This window comes from Pavona decussata, unplaced genomic scaffold (genome assembly GCF_977016875.1).
Source record: "Pavona decussata unplaced genomic scaffold, jaPavDecu1.1 SCAFFOLD_281, whole genome shotgun sequence".
NCBI lineage: Eukaryota > Metazoa > Cnidaria > Anthozoa > Scleractinia > Agariciidae > Pavona > Pavona decussata.
Genome location: NW_028145682.1, coordinates 177,549 through 199,687, shown reverse-complemented (window position 1 = coordinate 199,687; position 22,139 = coordinate 177,549). Strand labels below are relative to the sequence as shown.

The window sequence follows — 22,139 nt, the reverse complement described above, 5'->3', positions numbered from 1 at the left end:
CTGTGTGGTAACTGCAACTAGCTCATCAATATTACTAATTTCCACGATAAGTTCATATAGGCAAACCATACAATTAACAAGCAAACATTTTTTTTTTTAATTAATTACAGATTTTACTTTATCCCGGCTCCTTTTATTAGTCGGTTATGTGAAAAAACAAAACAAAAAACAAACAAACAAACAAAACAAAACAAAACAAAACAAAAACAAAAACAAAAACAAAAACAAAATCAAAAACAAAAAAAACACCATAAATAATTACCCTTGATCGAAACCCTGTGCCATATGCCGATCATGAAATTATTTTCTTTTATATCATCCCTAAGGGATGGGAAAGAAAAGACTCAATGGACCAGCCACTGATTCTCAATATCAACAGACCATTAATTAACTTAATGAGTGCCAATACTCAATCCTATACCAGCTCCCTCTAAGTTTCTCTTTAACCAAAAAAGTAAATGTTTTATAAAGCAAGAATATTATACCTATTCTGGCACGATAAAAAGATAAAGGTAATCACCTGCCCAAATTCGTCAGAGTTTGCCAACCTTGATCTGGAATCCTGGACTGTAGTTACAAGTATAATAAGGTCCAGTCAGGTACACTGATTGACTTAAAAAAAATGTACTGTCCACAAACATAACCTCAAAACTTTGGCCCACTTTTTCCATCAACTTTTCTAGTACTTTTCGCTAACATTGCGGGTCAAAGTTCACAAGTCGTCTTGAAATTCCTCTTATTTTGCAGTAGATATTATATTTGCAGTTGTTGAGGGTGGTGAGCAGTCGGCCTTTTGTGCTTCGTCACGAAGGGTCTTCAACTTCTCGAATGAACGAGGCAATGGGAACGACATCTCCTCTGAAAGCTCTCTGATCCAAGACCCGCTATTTTGAATATCGGTGATCTTCACAGCGGCGAAAACTCCCTACCAACGGACACCTGGTCATGAATTTGCTCGGCTGGCCGCAACATACTAAAGTATTCAATAAATACCACTGTCTCACCCGGTCGCTAGCTAGAGAAGTAGACGAACGTCGAAAGCCTCAGTGAAAGCTTCTATGTTCTAGAAGGCGGAGCGGGAAAATGATTTTGACTAGAATTACATGAAATCTAAACTCCTAAAAATTCAAAAAAGCAAATCCCACCCCCAAAATGACCAGGTCCTTTCAACGGGAGATTATAAGGAAAAGCGATTAATTAGTACAGTTGTGAACAATCATGTCTTGCAGTCCCAAACCGCAAACAGAGTAAGATAATGGATTCAGAGCAGGAGTATGACGTCTCTCCTTAGCAACCAACTAGAGCACATTATTTTTTACTTCTGATTATCTCTTGCTTGTGATGACTGCAGACATCCCATACTCTCATGACGGTTTACAATTCTTGTTTGGGGCTGAGATTGCCCCATTGGCGCTTGACTGCAAACACCTAATTATGCGTGGAGCGTACGTCTTTGAAAGAATGAAAATGAACCTTCACTTGTAGCATACTCCATATGGTGGAAGTGTTAGCCTTTGACCTCCTCCTATCCAAGAAAATTAGCAAACTGAGCCAATTATGTTTGGGTGAAAAGAATGCAGCATATCAGAAACGGTGAGGTGGGTAGAACAACTTGGAGGACTAGACTACACTAGGCCAACAAATACATTCACACTTCGAAATCAACTTCAGAATCCGAGCTTCCCCAACTAAACCGCTTTGAACCTTTGTCAAAGTAATACTCAAGAATGGATTCGAGCGTCTCTTTATCCTGTTTATTATGTTTTTACTGGTGATGTGCGTTCTTATGGACCAGGAGGAGGCTTTTGTACTGTGGCCGCCAAGAAGGAAGAGACGAAAATGTGTCAGAAGGCTGAAAAGGTGTTCCAGAAGAGGGAGTAAGAGAGAAACAAAAGCGGATGTCATAAGGCTTTGAGATATGAACGATACGTGGACAATCTTGGTAAGTGTTCAGTTTAAAAGTTCCAAAACCTTTTTCAAATCACATTATACGGGCCTCCACAAAAACCGTCAGAGAACGTTCGGAAACCAACGAAAGATAGGATCTTTAGTAAGAAGGATTTCAGAACTTTTTTGACAATTCCGTTTATACATGTGGAAAACTGTTCGTTATCATTTGATACTTGTTAATTTCAGGAAACGAATGGCCTTACAATCTCGATTTGAACACTGTTTATTTGGTGTGTATCCATCTGAAATATTCGGATCACGTTAAAGTGATACATGTGGTTCAGAAAGCGAAACTAGGCCGGCTAAATCGGCGAAATTTGGCTTCTTTTTCTAAAATGTTTTGAGCTAAGCAAATTGGAACAGATCAAACTGTGTTAGCTTAGTATGAATCCCCTTTAAAGGCCTTAAAGGGATCTTGAAAATGACGTCTGAAAATAACATTCGTTCCCACGTAAATATTAACCTGTATGTAGGATTTTTTTTTTAATGAAACAGCATCTTTAACAATTGAATTGTGTCATCGAGTGATGTGGCCAAATTGAGCTATCAATTCTGAGTAGAAATCTTGAATAAATTATTCATGTTTGTTTTTGTTTGGTTGCTTGATCATAAAATTATCAGTGACACAAAAAGTTTACAAATACGGGGAGAAAATGTATGCAGTTAAATTGTAGATAACTCGTTTCATTTCGGAAGTAACACTAGTAGATTCATTAACACCAAAGATGGATACTATTATCATTTATATTCTGTTAACACCACTAGTATCAAACACATGCAAAGAAGTAAACTGCTTGAAATCAATTTTCTTTTTGGAAACGGATATCATAGACCTTTGCAATGGAATCACAACGCTGATCAATGTGATTTATATCACCGCGGCAGATTACAGAGATATGATCATTTTCTACTTGTTAAGTTTGTTTATCCCAGTGTGTGTTAAACAAAGTTTTCCTGTACGCTTCTCTAATTGGATTGTTGATTTTAATTTCGTTTGCTATTTTTCTTATTTAGCTTAAGAAGAATAAGAAGATGCCTACTTCCAGACGTTAAAGCTTTGTCTCTGATGTGTGAAATTTCTCATGTGAAATATCATGGAACCTTTTTTATAATCCCGTAGTTAGTAAAGAGTGTAAGCTCAGGTTTAATTTGCAAGGGTGAAACCGGATCGATGAAGTGAGATTATTTTTATTGATCATCACTCTACTTTTAATAATAGTAATACAGGTTACATACGCTTATAACAGTACAAATACTCTACTTACAATTCCGATATTTACCTTGCTAGCAAAGAATACAATTATTTACGTAACTTACAATACGGGTTACTTACGTAATACTGACAGTACATATAACACAGTTTTTACTGCCGAATTAGAGGTTTGAACTGAAAGGGAGCATTGCTTTCCATTTCGCATTATGAATATCTTTGGCGTTATTTTGCTTAGCTATGAAAAACTCTAATTGATAGGCATTTTTTTAGTTTCGTCTTACGAAGTGAAAGGGAAGGTTTTATATTAAGATGTCGGCTTTGATAAATGACTTGATAAATAATATAATATGGTTCAGTAACGGCATATCTTTTCTTTTAAGAAAAGATATGCCGTTACTTAAAAGAATCCAAACATTATATTAGTACTTGTTAAAACATCAATTGTGGTAAAGAAACTCTTCAACCATTAAGCTACAGAAAGCCAAAAAAAACGCTTGATGTTGGACAGTGTATGAATAGATGCTCCAGGGATTCGTCTGATATTTGACAAAAGGTACACGCAGGTGAATTGACAATGCCCATTCTGCGGAGGGCTTTGTTTGCATAAAGAATTCTGCTTAAGACTTTATACGGAAATTCTTTCAATTTAGAGTCTAGCTTGGCACTTCTACGGAAAAGATAAATATCCTTCCAAAGGTAAATCGTGTGTGGGAAATAATTGTTCACATTTAGATTTAGAAACCGGGGGTTTCTCAATTTTCCTAATGAGATCCCAATATAACTCTTTGGAGGAGGTGGGAAAAGTGTTATCGCGGCATTCATTATTTCTTGGCGGGTTATTTGTCATGTCCTTTAAAAGGGTCTTCCACTCTGATGGGATAGCATCAAAGACACTAATAAGGACAATATACCCCGCACCTGTTAAGTTTTTGCTTTGTCATGTGCTCCATGATTTAAGTTTGCCTTCATCGGACAATATGTCACGCACAGTGAGGAAACCTTTCTTGAGAACCTTGTTCCCACTCTCTTAAGCATTCCTTATAAAATTTAGGAAGTGTCTTTGGTAGGAAACGTACATCGTAGTTGCATTTAATTAAAAGGGGGCCACCGAAATCAGCAAGATAGCAATCGAAAAATATATTTTCCATGTGCTATTATGGCTGTCCAGATATTTCTTCATGCACATAACTCTTTGAGTCTTAATGAGAATTTCCATATGTGGCATTCGCAATCCACCATTCTTATAGTTGCTTATGAGGGTTAATTGCATTTTTTTTATCTTTGCCAGAACTCCAAATGAAGTTATAAAGAACTTCTTAGAAATAGATTTTGTGATAAATACACGCTAAAAAGTCACGACCTTTCGACTTCTCCGAGGCCATTTTCAAGTGCGAGTAAAAAATAAAAACAGTTTAGCCTGTGCTAAATTATTAAATTCCATCGGTGCTAAATTATTTGTTTAGATCAGTTCTTAAAAAGCCTCATCACTGCTTAATTGTTTCATTGTTTTATGTCTTTTTTAAAACTTTATCAATACCTATCATTGACATGCTTTGTCACATTTTACGGTTCAAGACATTCTTACCGATTTTTAACTGTTTGTAATATATTTATGCTAGGGTTTTTATTTTTTACTCGCACTTGAAAATAGCCTCGGAGAGGTCGAAACGTCGTGACTTTTTAGCGTCTATTTAAATCACAAAAGTTATAAAGAACAGAGTTTACCTGCTTGACAATTTCTTTAGTTACTGATATTAGTGAGGCTCGGAACGTAAATTTTAGGGATTGCGAAGGTCTTGATAATTTGAATTCTACCGATCAATGTTAAGTTTCTCCATCGCCATGCATTGATAGACTTTTGATATAGACTTAATTATATTTTCATGGTTTAGTTCCTGAGACCTCTGCCAGTTGTACGTAAAATAAATGCCTAAAATTTTCATTGGCTTGTTAACCTTATCAACTGCGATATCCTCTGGCGAATCGTGAAAGCTGCCTAGCCAATACGCCTCCGTTTTCTCCTCATTCAATTTTAAGCCAGAAACTTCACCAAATCTATTTAAGAGGCCCTTCAGCGAAAAAAAGGACATTGTGTTGCTAACAAAGTAGTCCAGCAGATCGTCAGCAAAGATACTAGGTTCTATCTCATGTTTTCCCACTTTGATTCCTTTGATGTCATTGTTTCCGCGGATAGATGTATTGGCGACTTCAAGAGCAATAATGAACAGGTACGTTGACAAAGGATCTCCCTGTCAAACTCCTCTTTTGACATCAAAATATCAGACGCAAAACTATTGTTTATAATGCAGCTTGAGATATCCGAGTAGAAAACGTGGAAAATTATGGAGTTTTGTGAACCCCATCACGTAATTTATTGATCTAACGGCATCAAAAATCGTTCTTCCTTTTACATATGGCCATTAGCTTTCATGTAATATATATATTTAGCCAAGCCTAAAAGCGGAGCTCCACAATTCCTTTTTAAAGGAAACCTCCACTTTCGAAACATGTTAACGTTACATTATTGAAAATACAATTTTCTTTGAAATCTCATCGGAAAAACATGAAAATAATATTTCAGTGTCGGAAAAAACATAATTTGCTTATCGGCTATTTTCGCTTTTAAATTTCCCGCGCGCCGCCATCTTGGATTTCATGACGTAATAAGGTTGTTCAATTGTTTTACACAAAAGAACTTCTGCTGAATAACAATAGCGGCAACCATTACACGTCATAAAATTCAAAATGGCTGCCCCCAGGAAATTTAAAAGCGAAAGTTGTCGATAATCATATCTAATTTTAACACACTTGAATGTCATTTCTATGTTTCAGACAAAAATTTAGAATTTAGACACTATTTCCAACGGTTACCCGTCAATTTGTTGTGAGAGTGGAGGTTCCCTTTAATAGCATTTGTATACATGCAACTCTGTTTATTGTATGTACGTAATGACGTTACAAATTCTTCAACCTACGGTGGCCCACAAGTGCAACGGCAAAAACAATTTCATCACGGCAACATCATTTTCGTCACGGCAAAAACAACTTCGCCTCGACAACATCATTTTCATCACGGCAAAAACAATTTCGCCACGGCAGAATCATTTTTCGTCACGGCAAAATCATTTTCGCCACGGCCAAATCATTTTCGCCACGGCAAAAACAATTTCGTCACGGCAAAATCATTTTCGTCACGGCAAAACTATTTTCGTCACGGCAAAAACAATTTTACCACGGCAAAATTATTTTCCGCACGGCAAAAACAATTTCACCACGGCAAAATCATTTTCGCCACGGCAGAATCATTTGTACTCACGTGACGGTAGTTCGCAAGGCGCTATGGGAGTCATAACAACATGACGGACAACGCGGTGTTCTTTCATCGGCGACTCTGACATCACGCTGACGATGTTTTGCGCCAACTGCGGCGCAGCGCAGTCTTCAACCGCAAAGTTTTGCTTACAGTGTGGAGAAGGTAAGATTTGAACGGTTTGTGCCTGTATTTATATGAATACAATTCAGTTTAAAGTGGTGTTATTCGGAGACTGACTCAATCCACGTGCACGGGCAGTCTGTAATCCTGAGGTCTGCTGGCCAGGTAAAGATGGCCCTGATTACTCCCACAAACAGATGAGAGTTATAATTGAACAGTTAACATGGTATTACAACACTTCATTCGAACGTCATACTAAAAGGCAGGCTTAAAACCAGTATATGAGCAAGTTTGAAGGGAATTGTAGGTGTCTCAAAATTTGGATCCCGCTGTGCAGCACAGGTAATGTAAGCATTTTTTCTTAAGCAAAGTACTTCACAGCCAGCAGGAATTAGTAGATCATTATCTTCAACATGACTTTTGCTTGGTCGTTAAAACTAATTGGGAGCAAGAGGCCATTACTGTGTTCAGTGTGTTGCAGTGGTGGTGGCTAACAGCCTTCCACTCTTAGCTTTGTTCCATTAGATGTTTTTAATCGACTGAGCTGCTTTGGGTGTACTTGTCAACCCCAGAAAAGAAAAGTTCATCCACTCTACTTGTAATGCTTGTTGAAAGAAAGGTGCAAGATAAGATATCCATCCCTGTCTATGGCTGACTGTGGTACATGAGTACAAAAGTGGTCAGCAACGTGAAGAAAGCAAACTAATTTTAATATTCAATAGTCCTGGTTGTATTAGGGAAAATGCAGTGCAACCATGATCTCAACACTCAAATTCTTCATTTTGAGACACAAGATTGACTTCAAAGCTGTTAAAATCCTGTTGGATTTACTCCTTTCTTGCAGTGTTATGAATAGGGATGCCAGTCTGGCATTAACAAGTGCAAAACAGGTAACCCTGAGAAAGCACTTGGTGAATTTACTACAAGTAACACCTACCTCATTTACAGCCAGGCCATCCCACAACAACTTTCATACTGCAGTACAAGAAATGTTAATAGGTTGTGACTAGAAACATTTATGAATAAAAGACCCTTCAAGGGTGGAAGCCAGTAAATTAATATGAAAAAATAGATAGCCTGGAAAAATCCAAGCCTGGAGTTTGTAATGTTGTAATGTTTTTATAACTCTGAATAAGTTGCTAGTTTCACTGCAAGGGTCTTTCACTCATGTGATCATCAATGATTAGTTAAAATACGTTGTTATTTACATTTATTTGTGAACATTTTCCTGCAAATAGATATATTTTATACTATGAATGAATTTGTTCTTGTCATTTAATTGGTCTTTACTTTTTTTCCTTCTAAATTCTACCAAAGTTACTTCTCCTTCCCCCCTCCCCCTTTGTAATGTTTATTTGGAAAGTGGTAATTGCCAGGAAACTGTTCATGAACCAGAAAACGACAATGAGTCGAGGGAGGGGAGGTTTCAAATATTGCTGCTTGCTTTTTTACCTCTAAAAACGGTGGGAGGGTAATTTTCTTAACAGCTTTGTCCACGATTGTAAATAGACAGATAGCAAACAATCTTTTTTTCTTTCAAACTTACCAGGGTATCTGGTTTTCACAAAAGTTGTGCACATAACAATATTCGAAGTAAATGCAAAGACAAAGTATGACTTAAAATTGATACAGAGACTGAAAAGTTTCGAAAGGGTGCTTACGTTGTAAAATGTTTGGTAGAACATTCCAACCATGAAGATAGATAGGAAGACGAAATGCAATACACGCATAAACAGAGCATAAATATCTAACTGTGGAGACAAGACAAAGTTCTTCTCACTCCAATAAGTAACAAAACAGGTTCCAGTTTAGCTCTTTACAGAGAAGAGCTGAAAAACACGACTACACGAGACCTACGTTTTGGGGCACGAAAAGTCATGACGCTTTTTTAAAAAACTAAATATATAATACGGCAGTTCAGGGCTGGCCTCTTTTTAGCCTTTATGTAACAGAATGTATTTATTTCTACTCAGGTGTTGAGGAACCTCATAATCAAACCCAGTCTGTCAGTGCAGGGTCAAGTGGTAGGCAAGACTCGAAAGTTACCCCAGTGATGTCTTTTGCTGATTTTCAGAAACGTAAGGGTGTGGAGTGGAGGGAGAGAGTGTCAAGGAAAAAAAGGGTGCAAAGGGGAAAAGAGACGACAAAAAGGGAGCAAGTGGCGAAAGGGAAGTTGTCATATTCATTGGCCTGGTGGAGTGGAGTGGCAGTGATGAGAGTCTTAAATGGAAACATGGAAAACGGATGGCATTGAAAGTGAACAAAGATGATCCACCAGCTGTTCTACTACAGAAAGCGATTGAGAAGTGGAAGGCCTACTTCAGTAATTGCTATGATAACAATGAAGATTATATTCTTCTTTTAGAAGATTATAAGGAAGCCATGTTCTTGCCTGGTTCAAATAAGGAATTTTTCACCCTAGAGCGCTACCGTGAAGAGCTTGGCAAAGATTATAAGCGCATCACATTGTTCCTCTGTACTCTAACTGATTTCAGAATGTCGGAAGGTGGAGTTCCTGTTGATGGAAAACAGCCTAGAGATAAGTTGTGGGATGAGGCCATTGACCTTCCCGATACAGTTTACCAAGTTTAAGACGATGATAACCATCCATCAGACAATACGAATGGGAATAAAGGTGATGTCAACTTGACAGCATTCCTGAGCCATGATAGCACAGTGGGGCATCAAATGGAAGAGCCTCAAATAAATGATGACTTCCAAATTGCCCATTCCAAGCACTTCAAGCTTCCCTTGATAGTGTTTTGGTACCTCCTGAAGAAGAACCATTAGACAAATCAGTAAGTCATAATGATCACTCATCTGTCATTCAAGCACTTGAGAAGCGTGTAGTTACTACTGAGCAGTTCCTTCTTGTGGTGAGGCGGGGAATTCCATTCGAACGAGTGATCTCCTTGTGACAACGTGAGAGTAAAAGGAAGTCCCCTGGAGAATGAGGTTAGGGTAAAATACCTTGGAGAGGAAGGAATTGATTCTGGTGGCTTGGCACGAGAGTTCTTTGCAGGCATTATCCCACAGATAGGCAACAGCTTGTTTCCTCGAGGAACCCCAGTTGATTCCACTCTCTATGTCCGAAATGAAACCTTCAAAACAGCAGGAGAAATAGTTGCAGCGAGCTTGGCCCAAGATGGCCCACCCCCCAACTTTCTTGACAATGTTGCATTTCATACACTAGTGAACTTGGATATGGATACAAGGGATCTTTCTTCTGACAAGCATCTGACGTCTGAAGAAAAGCAGATGTTTGGAACCATTAAGGAAGATGTTAACCAACACCACGACTGTATCTAAGAACACGGTTACACAGATATCATAAATGAAGAACATGTCGATGACATCCTTGGTTCAATATTGGTAAGCATTTGGAAAAAAAAGAGTCCTCTTTCTAAAAGAGTTTAAGAAAGGAATGGGTCTTTATGGACTTGCAAGTATCCTCTCACACAGTCCAGCTGCCTGCAAACCATTATTTGTGAAGGGTCATATTGAGGATGTTGATGCAAACTACCTAGCAGGACTGCTTCAACCACAGTACTGTCCAGAAGGTTCGCCAAGAAGACTTGTGGAAGAGAAAGTTGTCGATCACTTCCAAGATTTTCTGCTCAGCTTAGAAGATGATAATGTTACAGACTACTCTGCCCCAATAGCGTAGAATTATGAAGAAATCCCGGTTCAAGGCGATGAAGGGTCCTCTGCAGCCGAACAATTTCACTCACCCGACTTGTCTGCATCAGGAGTAATGGGCTGGCTGACTGGGCAAAGACACAGGGAAATGAATGGCCAAAAAGTAAAGATAACAGTCAAGTTTTATCATGAGTGCAAGATCCGCATTCCCAATCACAGGATATGCTTTCCGTACGTTGGAGCTTGTGGCATGGAAATCACTCTTCCAACCGAGCACATGCGCACCTATGAGGATTTTAAACACATCTTCATGCTGGCATACTGTAAAGGTCAAGCTTTTGCAATGCCATAACACTGATTGTTGTTAATTTTGTGAAATTTATTTCCACCCTCGTTAACATCATATTACATGTACTTGGCTTACCTTCATTTGGAACTATTATGACGCTTTTGGTGAAACTTAAAGCACACAAAAGAACCCTGATTGTCTTTTACGACTAGACCACTATCCCGTTAATTCCACATATTGTACTGTCGTTGTTGCTAGTACTGTGGATGGAATACTGTTCTTTTCAATCTTGAGATTGAAAGCTGAAATTAGAGTTGAATATTAGGTGGTCATAGTTCAGGGGCACCCAACGATTAATTTCAGTGGATATCCATTGCGAAAGGCTTTAACAACATCAGAAACTTTCGTAATACTGGAAAACTAATTCCTTTCATTTCCGAAGATGAAATGTGCGGAAATAAAAGTCAGCTAGCATTTTCGTAAAGACAACAACAGCTAGTAAATTCCGGGAATACGATTGCGTTCCCTGAAACTTTCTGCAACTTAAGTTTTTAGCTAGAAAACTCGAACATATCAAACTGTATTAGCTTACATAAATGTATCTTTAAAAGAAAAAAACTGTGTGGGGACACAGAAGGCAACATTTTAAGAGTTTTGCTTAAACGTTCTCGTTGGGTGCCCCTGATAGTTTTGATATTGTATTGTATCAGCAGCCACCTTCTTAAGAGAGTTCATAAACTAGATATTGTTTCCTGTTGATGGACCCATAAAATGTCAGGTGCAAAGCAGACTAAGCTAGATTTTCACATCTACTTTCTGACGCTCATTTGTTGGTATTATTACTATTACTTTTCTACGTAATAGTGTTGTTATTCAGTGAATATGATAATATTGGGAGAAAGCAAACTGAACCAGTTATCCCTTAATATTGTTAGAAAAGAATGCAGCATATCAGATGCGGTGAGGTCGGTGTAACATCTTTGAGGCTTATGGCAAGGCAAGAGCAACAATTACATTCACACCCCGAGAACAACTTCATAATCCGAGCTCCTGCAACTAAACTGCTTTGAACGTTTATCAAAGTAACACTCAAAAATGGATTCAAAGCATCTGTTTATCCTGTTGACATTGTTATCGCTTGTAATATGCGTTCTGGTGGACCAGGATGAGGCATTTGAACTGCGGCCGAAAAGAAGAAAGAGACGAAGATTTGTCAGAAGGCTGAAAATGTGTTCCAGAAGAAGGAGTAGGAGATAAACAAAGGCAGATGTCATAAAGCCTTTAGATATGAACGATGCGTTGAAATTCTTGGTAGGTGTTCAGTTTATAAGTTTCAAAACGTTTTCTAAATCACATTATACAGGCTTCCACAATAACCGTCAGAGATCGTGCAAAAACCAACAAAAGAGAAGATCATTAGTAGGAAGAATTTTAAATTAAACTTTTCACTCAATTTCCTTTATACATATAGATAACTGTTCGTTGTCATTTGCTACTTGTAATCATGTAACGATGAAAGGATATACGGCACGTTTTCGGGAAACGGAAGCGTTCAGCTCATGTCACTGAAAATCTTTTCCAAAGGCATGAATGGCCTTAAAATCTTGAATTGAACAGTGTTTCATTGGTGTAAATCACTCTGAAATTTTCGTAACACGGGAAATTGATGCATGTTGTTCAGAAAGCGAAACTAGGTCGGCTAAATTGGAGGGATGGGCTTCTGTTCGTAAATGTTATGAACTAAACAAAACTGTTTTAGCCTACTATGAATCCCTTTTAAAGTCCTAAAAAGGATTTTAAAAAAATGACGTCTGAAAATAGAATTCGCTCCGACGCAAGTATTACCATGAATTTAATATTTTTAATTAAACATCATTTTTCACAATCGGTTTGTGTCATTGAGTGATGTGGCCCAATGAGGTATTCTGAGTAGAAATCCTGAATTAATTATCTTTGTTTGTTTCTTCGAATTTGTTGTTATAAAAATGAGTGAGACAAAAAGTTCCCAATCCAATACAGGGAGGTATGTAGGCAGATAGATTGTAGAGAAGGCGTTTCATCCCGGAACTAACACTAGTGGATTAATTGGCACCAAAGATGGATATATTATAAGCATTTATATTCAGTTAGCACAACAAGTATCAAACAGATGCAGTGAAGTAGACTGCTTTAAAACGGCTTTTTTTTGGAAACGGGCATCATAGGCCCTTGCAATGGAATCACAACGCTGATGTGATAACCGTAAATGACAGGGATATGTGCGTGTTCTACTTGTTAAGTTTGTTTTTTTTTTTTTTTCATTTTGTGTTTAACATAGTTTTCCGGCATGATTTCTTGATGGATTGTTGATTTTAATTTCCCTTTCTGTTAACTTTGTTTAAGGCTTCAGAAGAAGGATAAGATGCCAACATCTAGACGTTAAAGCTTTGACTCTGATTGATGAAATTTCTCATGTGAAATATCAAGAAATGATTTTTTTATAATGCTGTAGTTAGTAAAGAGTTTAATTTCATTTTTGTTTTGTAAAGGGTTACGCCAGATCAATGAATTAAGATGCCAAGATAAGATTCCATGTATTCCTAGTATTATTGGAGAAGTCAAACCAGATGCAATGTTCTAATAAAATGAGTTTTATTAGTGAACAAACTTTGCATTCAGTATGTCTACAGTACCTCGATTATCAGCATAACCCTTAGTTTATCCCATCAGGAGATAGCATTTTGCACAAACTACGATGCTATCCTGCTTTTTTTGTAAAGCCGACAGAGGAGTCGTCCTCTAATTGCGGACAGGGGCGATCGACAGCGATAATTTTGTGAATAAATTCCGTGCATCAATTAAACTTGATCCCTCTATTCACCCCGATACAATGTAGCTAGCCCTTTCGTAAAGCTTTTATTTTTGAAGAATGTACAGTGTCTTAACCGTTTTCTTGTAATGGTTAAGAAATTAGCTCGTCCTGTTAGGCTATTTAGTCGACTCGGGAGCCATTTCGATTCTATGTTGTCCTGTTGTCCATCACCTCAGGTGACACAATTTTAACTTTTTCTTTTTACTTTTTTTCATGAAGCTTATATTTTTGAGGAAGAGATCGTTTGTGTTAGGGGAGGAGACGTTTCACATTTCAAACTATCAAAAGGATTGGTGATACACTTTTCATGTGCGCGAAACGTTAGCAACGGCCAATGTAAATAATGGTGATTCATCGAAAAAAGATGAAAGACACAAATGCTTTCAGAGTTACTCATTGATATTTGCATTGATAGAGCTTTTCCCTTGGTTATTTCTCCAAGGGTAGTTGTTGGAGTTTAGCCATTTTTCCTACGAAGTAACTTAAGCTTCTTGGTTAAAAAGAAAAAACAAAACAAAAATAAAAACATAAAAAAAAGATTATAGCAAAAGTTGAGCAATTAGATTGTCCCCGTAGGGTAATTTGTGGACTCTTGAACCATTTCGATTCTATGTTGACCATTTGTCACAATCTTACTGCAGCGGATCGGCCGCAAACAACCAATGATGGTTGGGGAAGGTCGTTTTCCAAAAAGTCATGAAAACTGGAATGGCTTAAAAACGGCATTAAAACAACCCCATTATAGCAAAAGTTGAGCAATTAGATTGTCCCCGTAGGGTAATTTTGGACTCTTGAACCATTTCGATTCTATGTTGACCATTTGTCACAATCTTACTGCAGCTGATCGGCCGCAAACAACCAATGATGGTTGAGGAAGGTCGTTTTCCAAAAAGTCATGAAAACTGGAATGGCTTGAAAAAGCATTAAAACAACACCATTTTAAATATCGGCATATTATTAGGCCTTAACCTAAACGCTATCCGCAAATCAGTAAAATAATGGTAATATATTTATATACTGCACATATCGCATAGTCTCATGACGGTTTTCAATTCTTCTTCGGGGGTATGATTGGCCCATTGGCGCTTGACCCCAAACACTAGCCCTTAATGATGCGTGGAGCGTATTACTGCAAAAGAATAAAAAAAGACATTCATCTTTGGCATATTCAATATTGTTCATGTGTTAGCCGTTGACCTGCTCCTCTCCAGGTAAATTAGCAAACTGAGGCAATCATCTGTTTTATATTGGGTGACAACAAACTGAACCAATTATCTTTTACATCAGAAGCTGTGAGGTCAGTGGAACATCTTGGAGGGCAAGTCAAGGATAGAACAGCAATTACATTCACACGTCAAGAACAACTTCTCAATCTGAGCTCCCACAACTAAACCGCTTCGAACGTTTATCAAAGTAACACTATATAATGGATTCAAAGCGTCTCTTTATCCCGTTGACTTTGTTGTTGATTGTGATGTGCGTTCTGATCGACGTTTTGAACTGCAGCCGCCAAGAAGAAAGAGCCGAAGATGTGTCAGAAGGCTGAAAAGGTGATCAAGAAGAAAGAGTAAGAGAGAAACAAAGGCAGATGTCATAAACCCTCTAGATATGAACGATGCGTGGAAAATCTTGGTGGGTGTTCAGTTTATAAGTTTCAAAACCTTTACTAAATAACATTATATGGGCTTCCGCAATCACCGTCAGAGAATGACAAAAACCAACAAAAGAGATGGTTGTTAGTAGGAAGAATTTAAGAACTTTTTTCTCAATTTCCTGTGGATAACTGTTCGTTGCCATTTGCTGGTTGCAATCGTTGTATACGTGAAGGGATATACAGCGTTAAGCTTATGTCGGTGAAAATCTTTTCGAGAGGCCTCAATGGCCTTGGGATCTCGAATTGAACAGTGTTTCATTGGCATTGATCCATCTGAAATTTTCGTAACGCGAGACATTGATGCATGTGTCTCAGAAAGCGAAACTAGGTCTCCTAAATTGGAGAGATGGGCTTCTGTTTCTTAGATGTTTTGAGCTAAACAAATCCGAAGAGATCAAACTGTGTAAGCTTACTATGAATTACTTTTAAAGACCTGAAAAGGATCTTGAAAAATGACGTCTGAAAATAAAATTTGCAGACTCAAATGTTAACCTGTATGTAAGATTTTTAAATTAAACATCAATTTTCACAATTGGATTATGTCATCGAGCGATGTGGCCGAATGAGCTATCTTGAGTAGAAATCTTGAATGAATTATCTTTGTTTCTTTGATTGGTTTGTTATAAAAATCAGTGAGACAAAAGTTTACACATACAAGGAGAAAATGTAGGTAGAGAGATTGTAGGGAAGGCGTTTCATTTCGGAACTAACACTAACAGGTTCATTATCACCAAAGATGGATAATATAACCATTTATATTGAGTTTTCACAACAAGTATCAAACACTTGCAGTAAAGTCAATTGCTTGAAATTGGTATTTTTTTTTTTTTTTTGGAAACGGACATCATGGGCCCTTGCAGTGGAATCACAACGCTGATGTGATAGCCTCAGATGACAGGGATATGTTCATTTTCTACTTGTTAAGTTGTTTATTTCAGTGTGTGTTAAACCAATATAGTTGTACTGCATTCCTCTATTGTTGGATTGTAAAGTGATTTTAATTTCGTTTGCTGTTTTCCTTATTAGGCTTCAGAAGAAGGATAAGATCACAACCTTCAGACGTTAAAGCTGTGTCTCTGATTGAGGAAATTTTTCATGTGATGCCAACTTAAGATTCCATGTATTCCTTGATTTATTTAAGAAGTCTAACCAAATAAATTTCTCTAATAAAATGAATTTTTATTGTTAACAAACTCTGCATTCAATATGTCTACAATACCTCGATTTAGTTTGATAATCCCTCCTTAGTTTATCCCAAAATAAGATGACGAACTACGATGCCATCGTGCTTTCTTTGTAAAGCCAACAAAGGGGTCAACCTCTAATGGCGGACAAGGACGGACAACGGCGATAATTTCGTTAATAAATTCCGTGAATAAATTAGACTTGATTCCTCTATTCACCCCGATACAATGTAGCTAGCTCTTTCATAAAGCTTTTATTTTCGAAGAATGTACCGTCTCTTAGCCATTTTATTGCAATGGCTACGGAATTAGCTCGTCCTGTAAGGGTATTTTCTCGACTCTGGAGCCAATTTCGGTTCTATGTTGTCGTTGTCAATAACCTAAGGTGACACAATTTTAACTTTTTACTCCTTTCGTGAAGCCTTAATTTTTGAAGAAGAGATCGTTTGTGTTAGGGGAGGAGTCGTTTCGTTTCACATTTCAAATTATCGAAAGGATTGGTAGCTCACTTTATATTTGCCCGAAACGTTAGCGACAGCCATTTTAAATAATGGTGATTCATTACAAAAAGATGAAGGACACAAATGCTTTCAAAGTTACTTATTGATATTTGCATCGAGAAAGCTTTTCCCTTGGTTATTCCCCCAAGGGTAGTTGTTAGAGTTTAGCCATTTTTCTCAAGAATTAACTTGAGCTTCTTAGTAAAATAAAAAAAAAAACGCACACACATTAAAAAAAAAAAAGGTTATAGCAAAGGTTAGGCATTTAGATTGTCCCTTTAGGGTAATTTGTGGACTATTGAACCATTTCGAATCTATTTTCACCATTTGTCACAAACTCAATGTAGCAGATCGGCTGCAAATAACTAATGATGGATGAGGATGGATCTTTTTCCAAAAAGTCATAAAACATGAAACTGCTTGAAAAAGCATTAAAACAACTCCCTTTAAGATATTGGCATATTATTTGGCCTTAACCTAAACACTATCTGGAAGTCAGGAAAATAATAGTAATATATTTGCATACTGCACATATCGCATAGTCTCATGACGGTTTTCTTCTTCGGGGGTATGATTGGCCCATTGGCGCTTGACCCCAAACACTTAATGATGCGTGGAGCGTATTACTGTGAAAAAATAAAAAAGACATTCATCTTTGGCATATTCAATATGGTACACGTGTTAGCCGTTGACCTCCTCCTCTCCAGATAAATTAGCAAACTGAGCCAATTACGTGTTGATATTGGGTGACAACAAACTGAACCAATTATCTCTTATTTCAAAAGCTGTGAGGTCGGTGGAAAATCTTGGAGGGCAAGTCAAGGCTAGAACAGCAATTACATTCACACGTCGAGAACAACTTAAGAATCCGAGCTCCCGCAACTAAACCGCTTTAAACGTTTATCAAAGTAACACTCAAGAATGGATTCAAAGCGTCTCTTTATCCTGCTGACTTTGTTGTTGCTTGTGATGTCGTTCTGATTGACCATGAGGACGCTTTTGAACTGCGGCCGCCAAGAAGAAAGAGACGAAGATGTGTCAGAAGGCTTAAAAGGTGTTCTAGAAGAAGAAGTAAGAGAGAAACAAAGGAAGATGCCATAAATCCTTTAGATATCAACGATGCGTGGAAAATCTTGGTAGGTGTTCAGTATACAAGTTTCAAAACCTTTTCTAAATCACATTATATAGGCTTCCACAATCACCGTCAGAGAATGTACAGAAACAAACAAAAGAGGCAATCATTAGTAGAAAGAATTTTAAAACTCTTTTTCTCAATTTCCTATATACATATGGATAACTGTTCGTTGTCATTTGCTACTTGTAATGGTTGTATCGATGAAGGGATATACAGTACGTTTTCGGAAAAAGGAAGCGTTCATCTTATGTCGGTGAAAATCTTTTCGAAAGGCGCGAATGGCCTTAGAATCGCGAATTGAACACTGTTTCACTGGTGTAGATCCATTTGAAATTTTCGTAGCACGGGATATTAATGCATATGGTTCAAAAAGCGAAACTAGATTGGCTAAAATAGAGGTATGAGCCTCTGTTTCTTAGAAGTTTTGACCTAAACAAATCGGAACAGATCAAACTGTGTTAGCTTACTATGAATCACTTTTAAAGATCTGAATGGGATCTTGAAAAATGACGTCTGAAAATAAAATTCGCTTCTACGCAAATTTTAACCTGTTTTTAGGCTTTTTAATAAAACATCATCTTTCACAATTGGTTTGTGTCATCGAGCGACGTGGCCAAATGAGCTATACTGTGTAGAAATCGTAAATGGGTTATCTTTGTTTGTTTCTTTGATTTCTTTGTTATAAAAATACGTGAGACAAAAAAATTACAAACACAGAAAGAAATTAGGCGGAGAGATTGTAGGGAAGGCGTTTCATTTCGGAACTAACACTAGTATATCCATTATCACCAAAGATGGATCATATAACTATTTATATTCAGTTTGCACCATAAGTATCAAACACTTGCAGTAAAGTCAACTGGCTTTGAATCGGTTTTGTTTTTTTCGGAAACGGACATCATTGGCCCTTGCAATGGAATCACAACGCTCACAACGCTGATTTAATAGCCGTAGATGACAGGGATATGTTAATTTTCTACTTGTTAAGTTGTTTATTTTAGTGTGTGTTAAACCAACATAGTTTTCCTGCATGCCTCTATTGTTGGATTGTAAAGTGATTTTAATTTCGTTTGCTGTTTTCCTTATTAGGTTTCAGAAGAAGGATAAGATCACAACCTCTAGACGTTGAAGCTGTATCTCTGATTGAAGAAATTTCTCATGTGATGCCAACTTAAGATTCCATGTATTCCTTGAATTATTGGAGAAGTCAAACCAAATAAATTTTTCTAATAAAATAAGTTTAATTGTGGACAAGCACTGCACTCAATATGTCTACAATACCTCGATTTAGTTTAATAAACCCCCCTTAGTTTATCCCAAAATAACATCACAAACTACGATGCCATCGTGCTTTCTTTGTAAACCCAACAAAGCGTCGTCCTCTAATGGCGGACAAGAACGGAAAACGGCGGTAATTTCGTGAGTAAATTCCGTGAATAAATTAAACTTTATGCCCCTATTTACCCCGAAAAAATGTAGCTAGCTCTTTCATAAAGCTTTTATTTTTGAAGGATGTGCCGTTTCTTAACCTTTTTCTTGCATTGGTTAAGAAATTACCTTGTCCTCTTAGAATATTTTGTCGACTCGGGAACTATTTCGATTCTACGTTGTCCATTTGTCAATAACCTCAGGTGACACAATTTCAACGTTTACTCTTTTCATGAAACTTTTATTTTTGAAGAAGAGATCGTTTCTGTTAGGTGAGGAAACGTTCCATAGTTCGAACTATCGAAGGGATTTTAGACTCATTTTCTAAGTGCGCTAATTGTTACAACGCAATGTATTCCTTGAATTATTCGAGAAGTTAAACCAAGTCCATTCTTCTAATAAAATTAGTTTTATTGTGAACAAACTCAGAATTGAGTTTGACTGTATTACCTCGATTTTAAGAACCACTCTCAGTTAATCCCAACATAAGATCACAAACTACGATGACATCATGCTTTCTTTGTAAAGCCGACAAAAGGGTCGTCCTCTAATGGCGGAAAACGGCACACAACTAAATTCCGTGAATAAATTAAACTTGATGCCTCTATTCACCCCGATAAAATGCAGCTGGCTCTTTCATGAAACTTTTATATTTGAAGAATGTACCGTTTCTTAACCCGTTTTTTAGCAATGGTTAAGAAATTAAGGCGTCCTGTTAGAGTATTTTTTCGACCCGGGAGTCATCTTAATTCTATGTCGTCGATTTGCCATAACCTTAGGTGACTCATTTTTAACGTTTTATTTCTTTCATGAAGCATTTATTTTTGAAGAAGAGGTTTTTTGTGTTAGGGGAGAGGACGTTTCACATTTCAAACTATCGAAGGGATTGGTGACTCATTTTCAATGCGCTTAAAACGTTAGCAACAGCCAATGAAATAATGGTGATTCATCGCAAAAAGATGAAAGGACACAAATGCTTGCAAAGTTACTCATTGATATTTCATTGAGAGAGCCTTTCTCTTGGTTATTTCTCAAAGGGTAGTTGTTAGGTTTGAGCGATTTTCTCACGAAGTCTTTTGAGCTTCCTGGGAAACATAGCACATTTTTCAGAAAAAAAAAAGAAAGGTTATTGCAAAGGTTAAGCAATTAGGTTGCCCCCTTAGGGTAAATTGTGGACTCTTGAACCCTTTCCATTCTATGTTGACGATTTGTCACAATCTCACTGTAGCGGATCAGCAGTAAACAACCAATGATGGATGAGGACGTCATAAAACCTGGAACTGCTTGAAAAAGCATTAAAACAGCTCCCTTTTCGATATCGGCATATTATTAGGCCATAATTTAAACACCATCTGGAAATCAGTAAAAGATTGGTAATATATTTATATACCGCACATATCGCATAGTCTCATGACGGTTTACAATCCTTCTTTGGGGGTATGATTGGCCTATTACGAGGAGCATACTACCGTGAGAGAATGAAGAATGACATTCATTTTTGGCATATTCAATATGGTTCATGTGTTAGCCATTGACCTCCTCCTCTCCAAGTAAATTAGCAACCTGAGCCAATTATCTGTGAATATTGGGTGACAACAAACTGAACCAATTATCTCTTAATATTGGACAAAAAGAATGCAGCATATCAGAAGCGGTGAGGTCGACGGAACATGTTGGAGGGCTAGACAAGTGTAGACCAAAAATTACATTCACATGTCGAGAATGATTTCATAATTCGAGCTCCAGCAACTAAACTGCTTTCCACGTTTATCAAAGTAACACCCAAGAATAAATTCAAAGCTTCTGTTTATCCTGTTGACTTTGTTGTTGCTTGTGATGTGCGTTCTGATTGACCAGGGGGAGGGTTTTTAACTGCGGCCGCCAAGAAGAAAGAGACGAAGATGTGTCAGAAGGCTGAAATGGTGTTCCAGAAGAAGGAGTAAGTGAGAAACAAAGGCAGATGCCACAAAGTCTTTAAGTATGAACGATGCGTGGAGAATCTTGGTAGGTGTTCAGTTTATAAGTTCCAAAACCCTTTTTAAATCACATTATATGGGCTTCCACCACCACCGTCAGAGAATGTACAGAAACCAACAAAAGAGACGATCATTAGTAGAACGAATTTTAAAACTTTTTTTACTCAATTTCCTTTATACATGTGGGTAACTGTTCGTTGTCATTTTCTACTTGTAATGGTTGTATCGATGAAGGGATATACAGCATGTTTTCGGGAAACGCAAGCGTTCAGCTCATGTCGGTTAAAAAATTTGTTGGATAGTCCTGAATGGCCTTAGAAACTCGAATGAAACAGTGTTTTATTGGTATAAATCCATCTCAAATTTTCGTCACATGGGAAATTGGTGCATGTGACTAAGAAAGCGGAAGTAGGCCGGCTAAATTGGTGGTATCGGACTCTGTTTCTAAAATGTTTTAAGCTAAGCAAATCGGAACAGATTAAGCTGTGTTAGCTTACTATGAATCCCTTTTAAAGACCTGAAAGGGCTCTTGAAAAATGACGTCTGACTTAAATATTAACCTGTGTTAAGGATTTTTCAATAAAACAGCAATATTTCACAATTGGATTGTGTCATCGAGTGATGTGGCCGAATGAGCTTTCCTGAGAAGAAATCTTGAATAGATTATCGTTTTATTTTTTTTCGTTGGTTTGATTGCTTTATTGTAGAATTGTCAGTGAGAGAAAAAGTCTACAAATACAGGGAGAAATTTAGGCAGATAGATCATAGAGAACTCGTTCCATTTCGGAACTAACACTGGTAGATTCATTATCACCAAAGATAGATAATAAATCCATTTATGTTCAATTAGCACCACAAGTATCAAAACAGATGCAGTGAAGTAAACT

General features: G+C 37.4%; 1 protein-coding gene and 1 pseudogene across 1 annotated transcript; one reads left to right on the top strand and one right to left on the bottom strand.

Annotated features, from left to right (window-relative positions):
• LOC146455214 (uncharacterized) overlaps positions 1-22,139 on the bottom strand; it is a 54,159-nt pseudogene that overhangs the window by 27,383 nt on the left and 4,637 nt on the right.
• On the top strand, positions 6,553-9,184 carry LOC146455215 (uncharacterized). The gene is made up of 2 exons (XM_085094483.1): positions 6,553-6,638; positions 8,570-9,184. The coding sequence occupies exons 1-2, from the start codon at positions 6,572-6,574 to the stop codon at positions 8,848-8,850; spliced, it is 348 nt and encodes a 115-aa protein (XP_084950609.1). The 5' UTR covers positions 6,553-6,571; the 3' UTR covers positions 8,851-9,184.

Coding starts and splice junctions, on each gene's coding strand:
- LOC146455215 (XM_085094483.1), top strand. CDS start 6,572: ATGTTTTGCGCCAACTGCGGCGCAGCGCAGTCTTCAACCGCAAAGTTT. Junction 6,639..8,569: donor TTGCTTACAGTGTGGAGAAG/GTAAGATTTGAA, acceptor ATTTCTACTCAG/GTGTTGAGGAACCTCATAAT.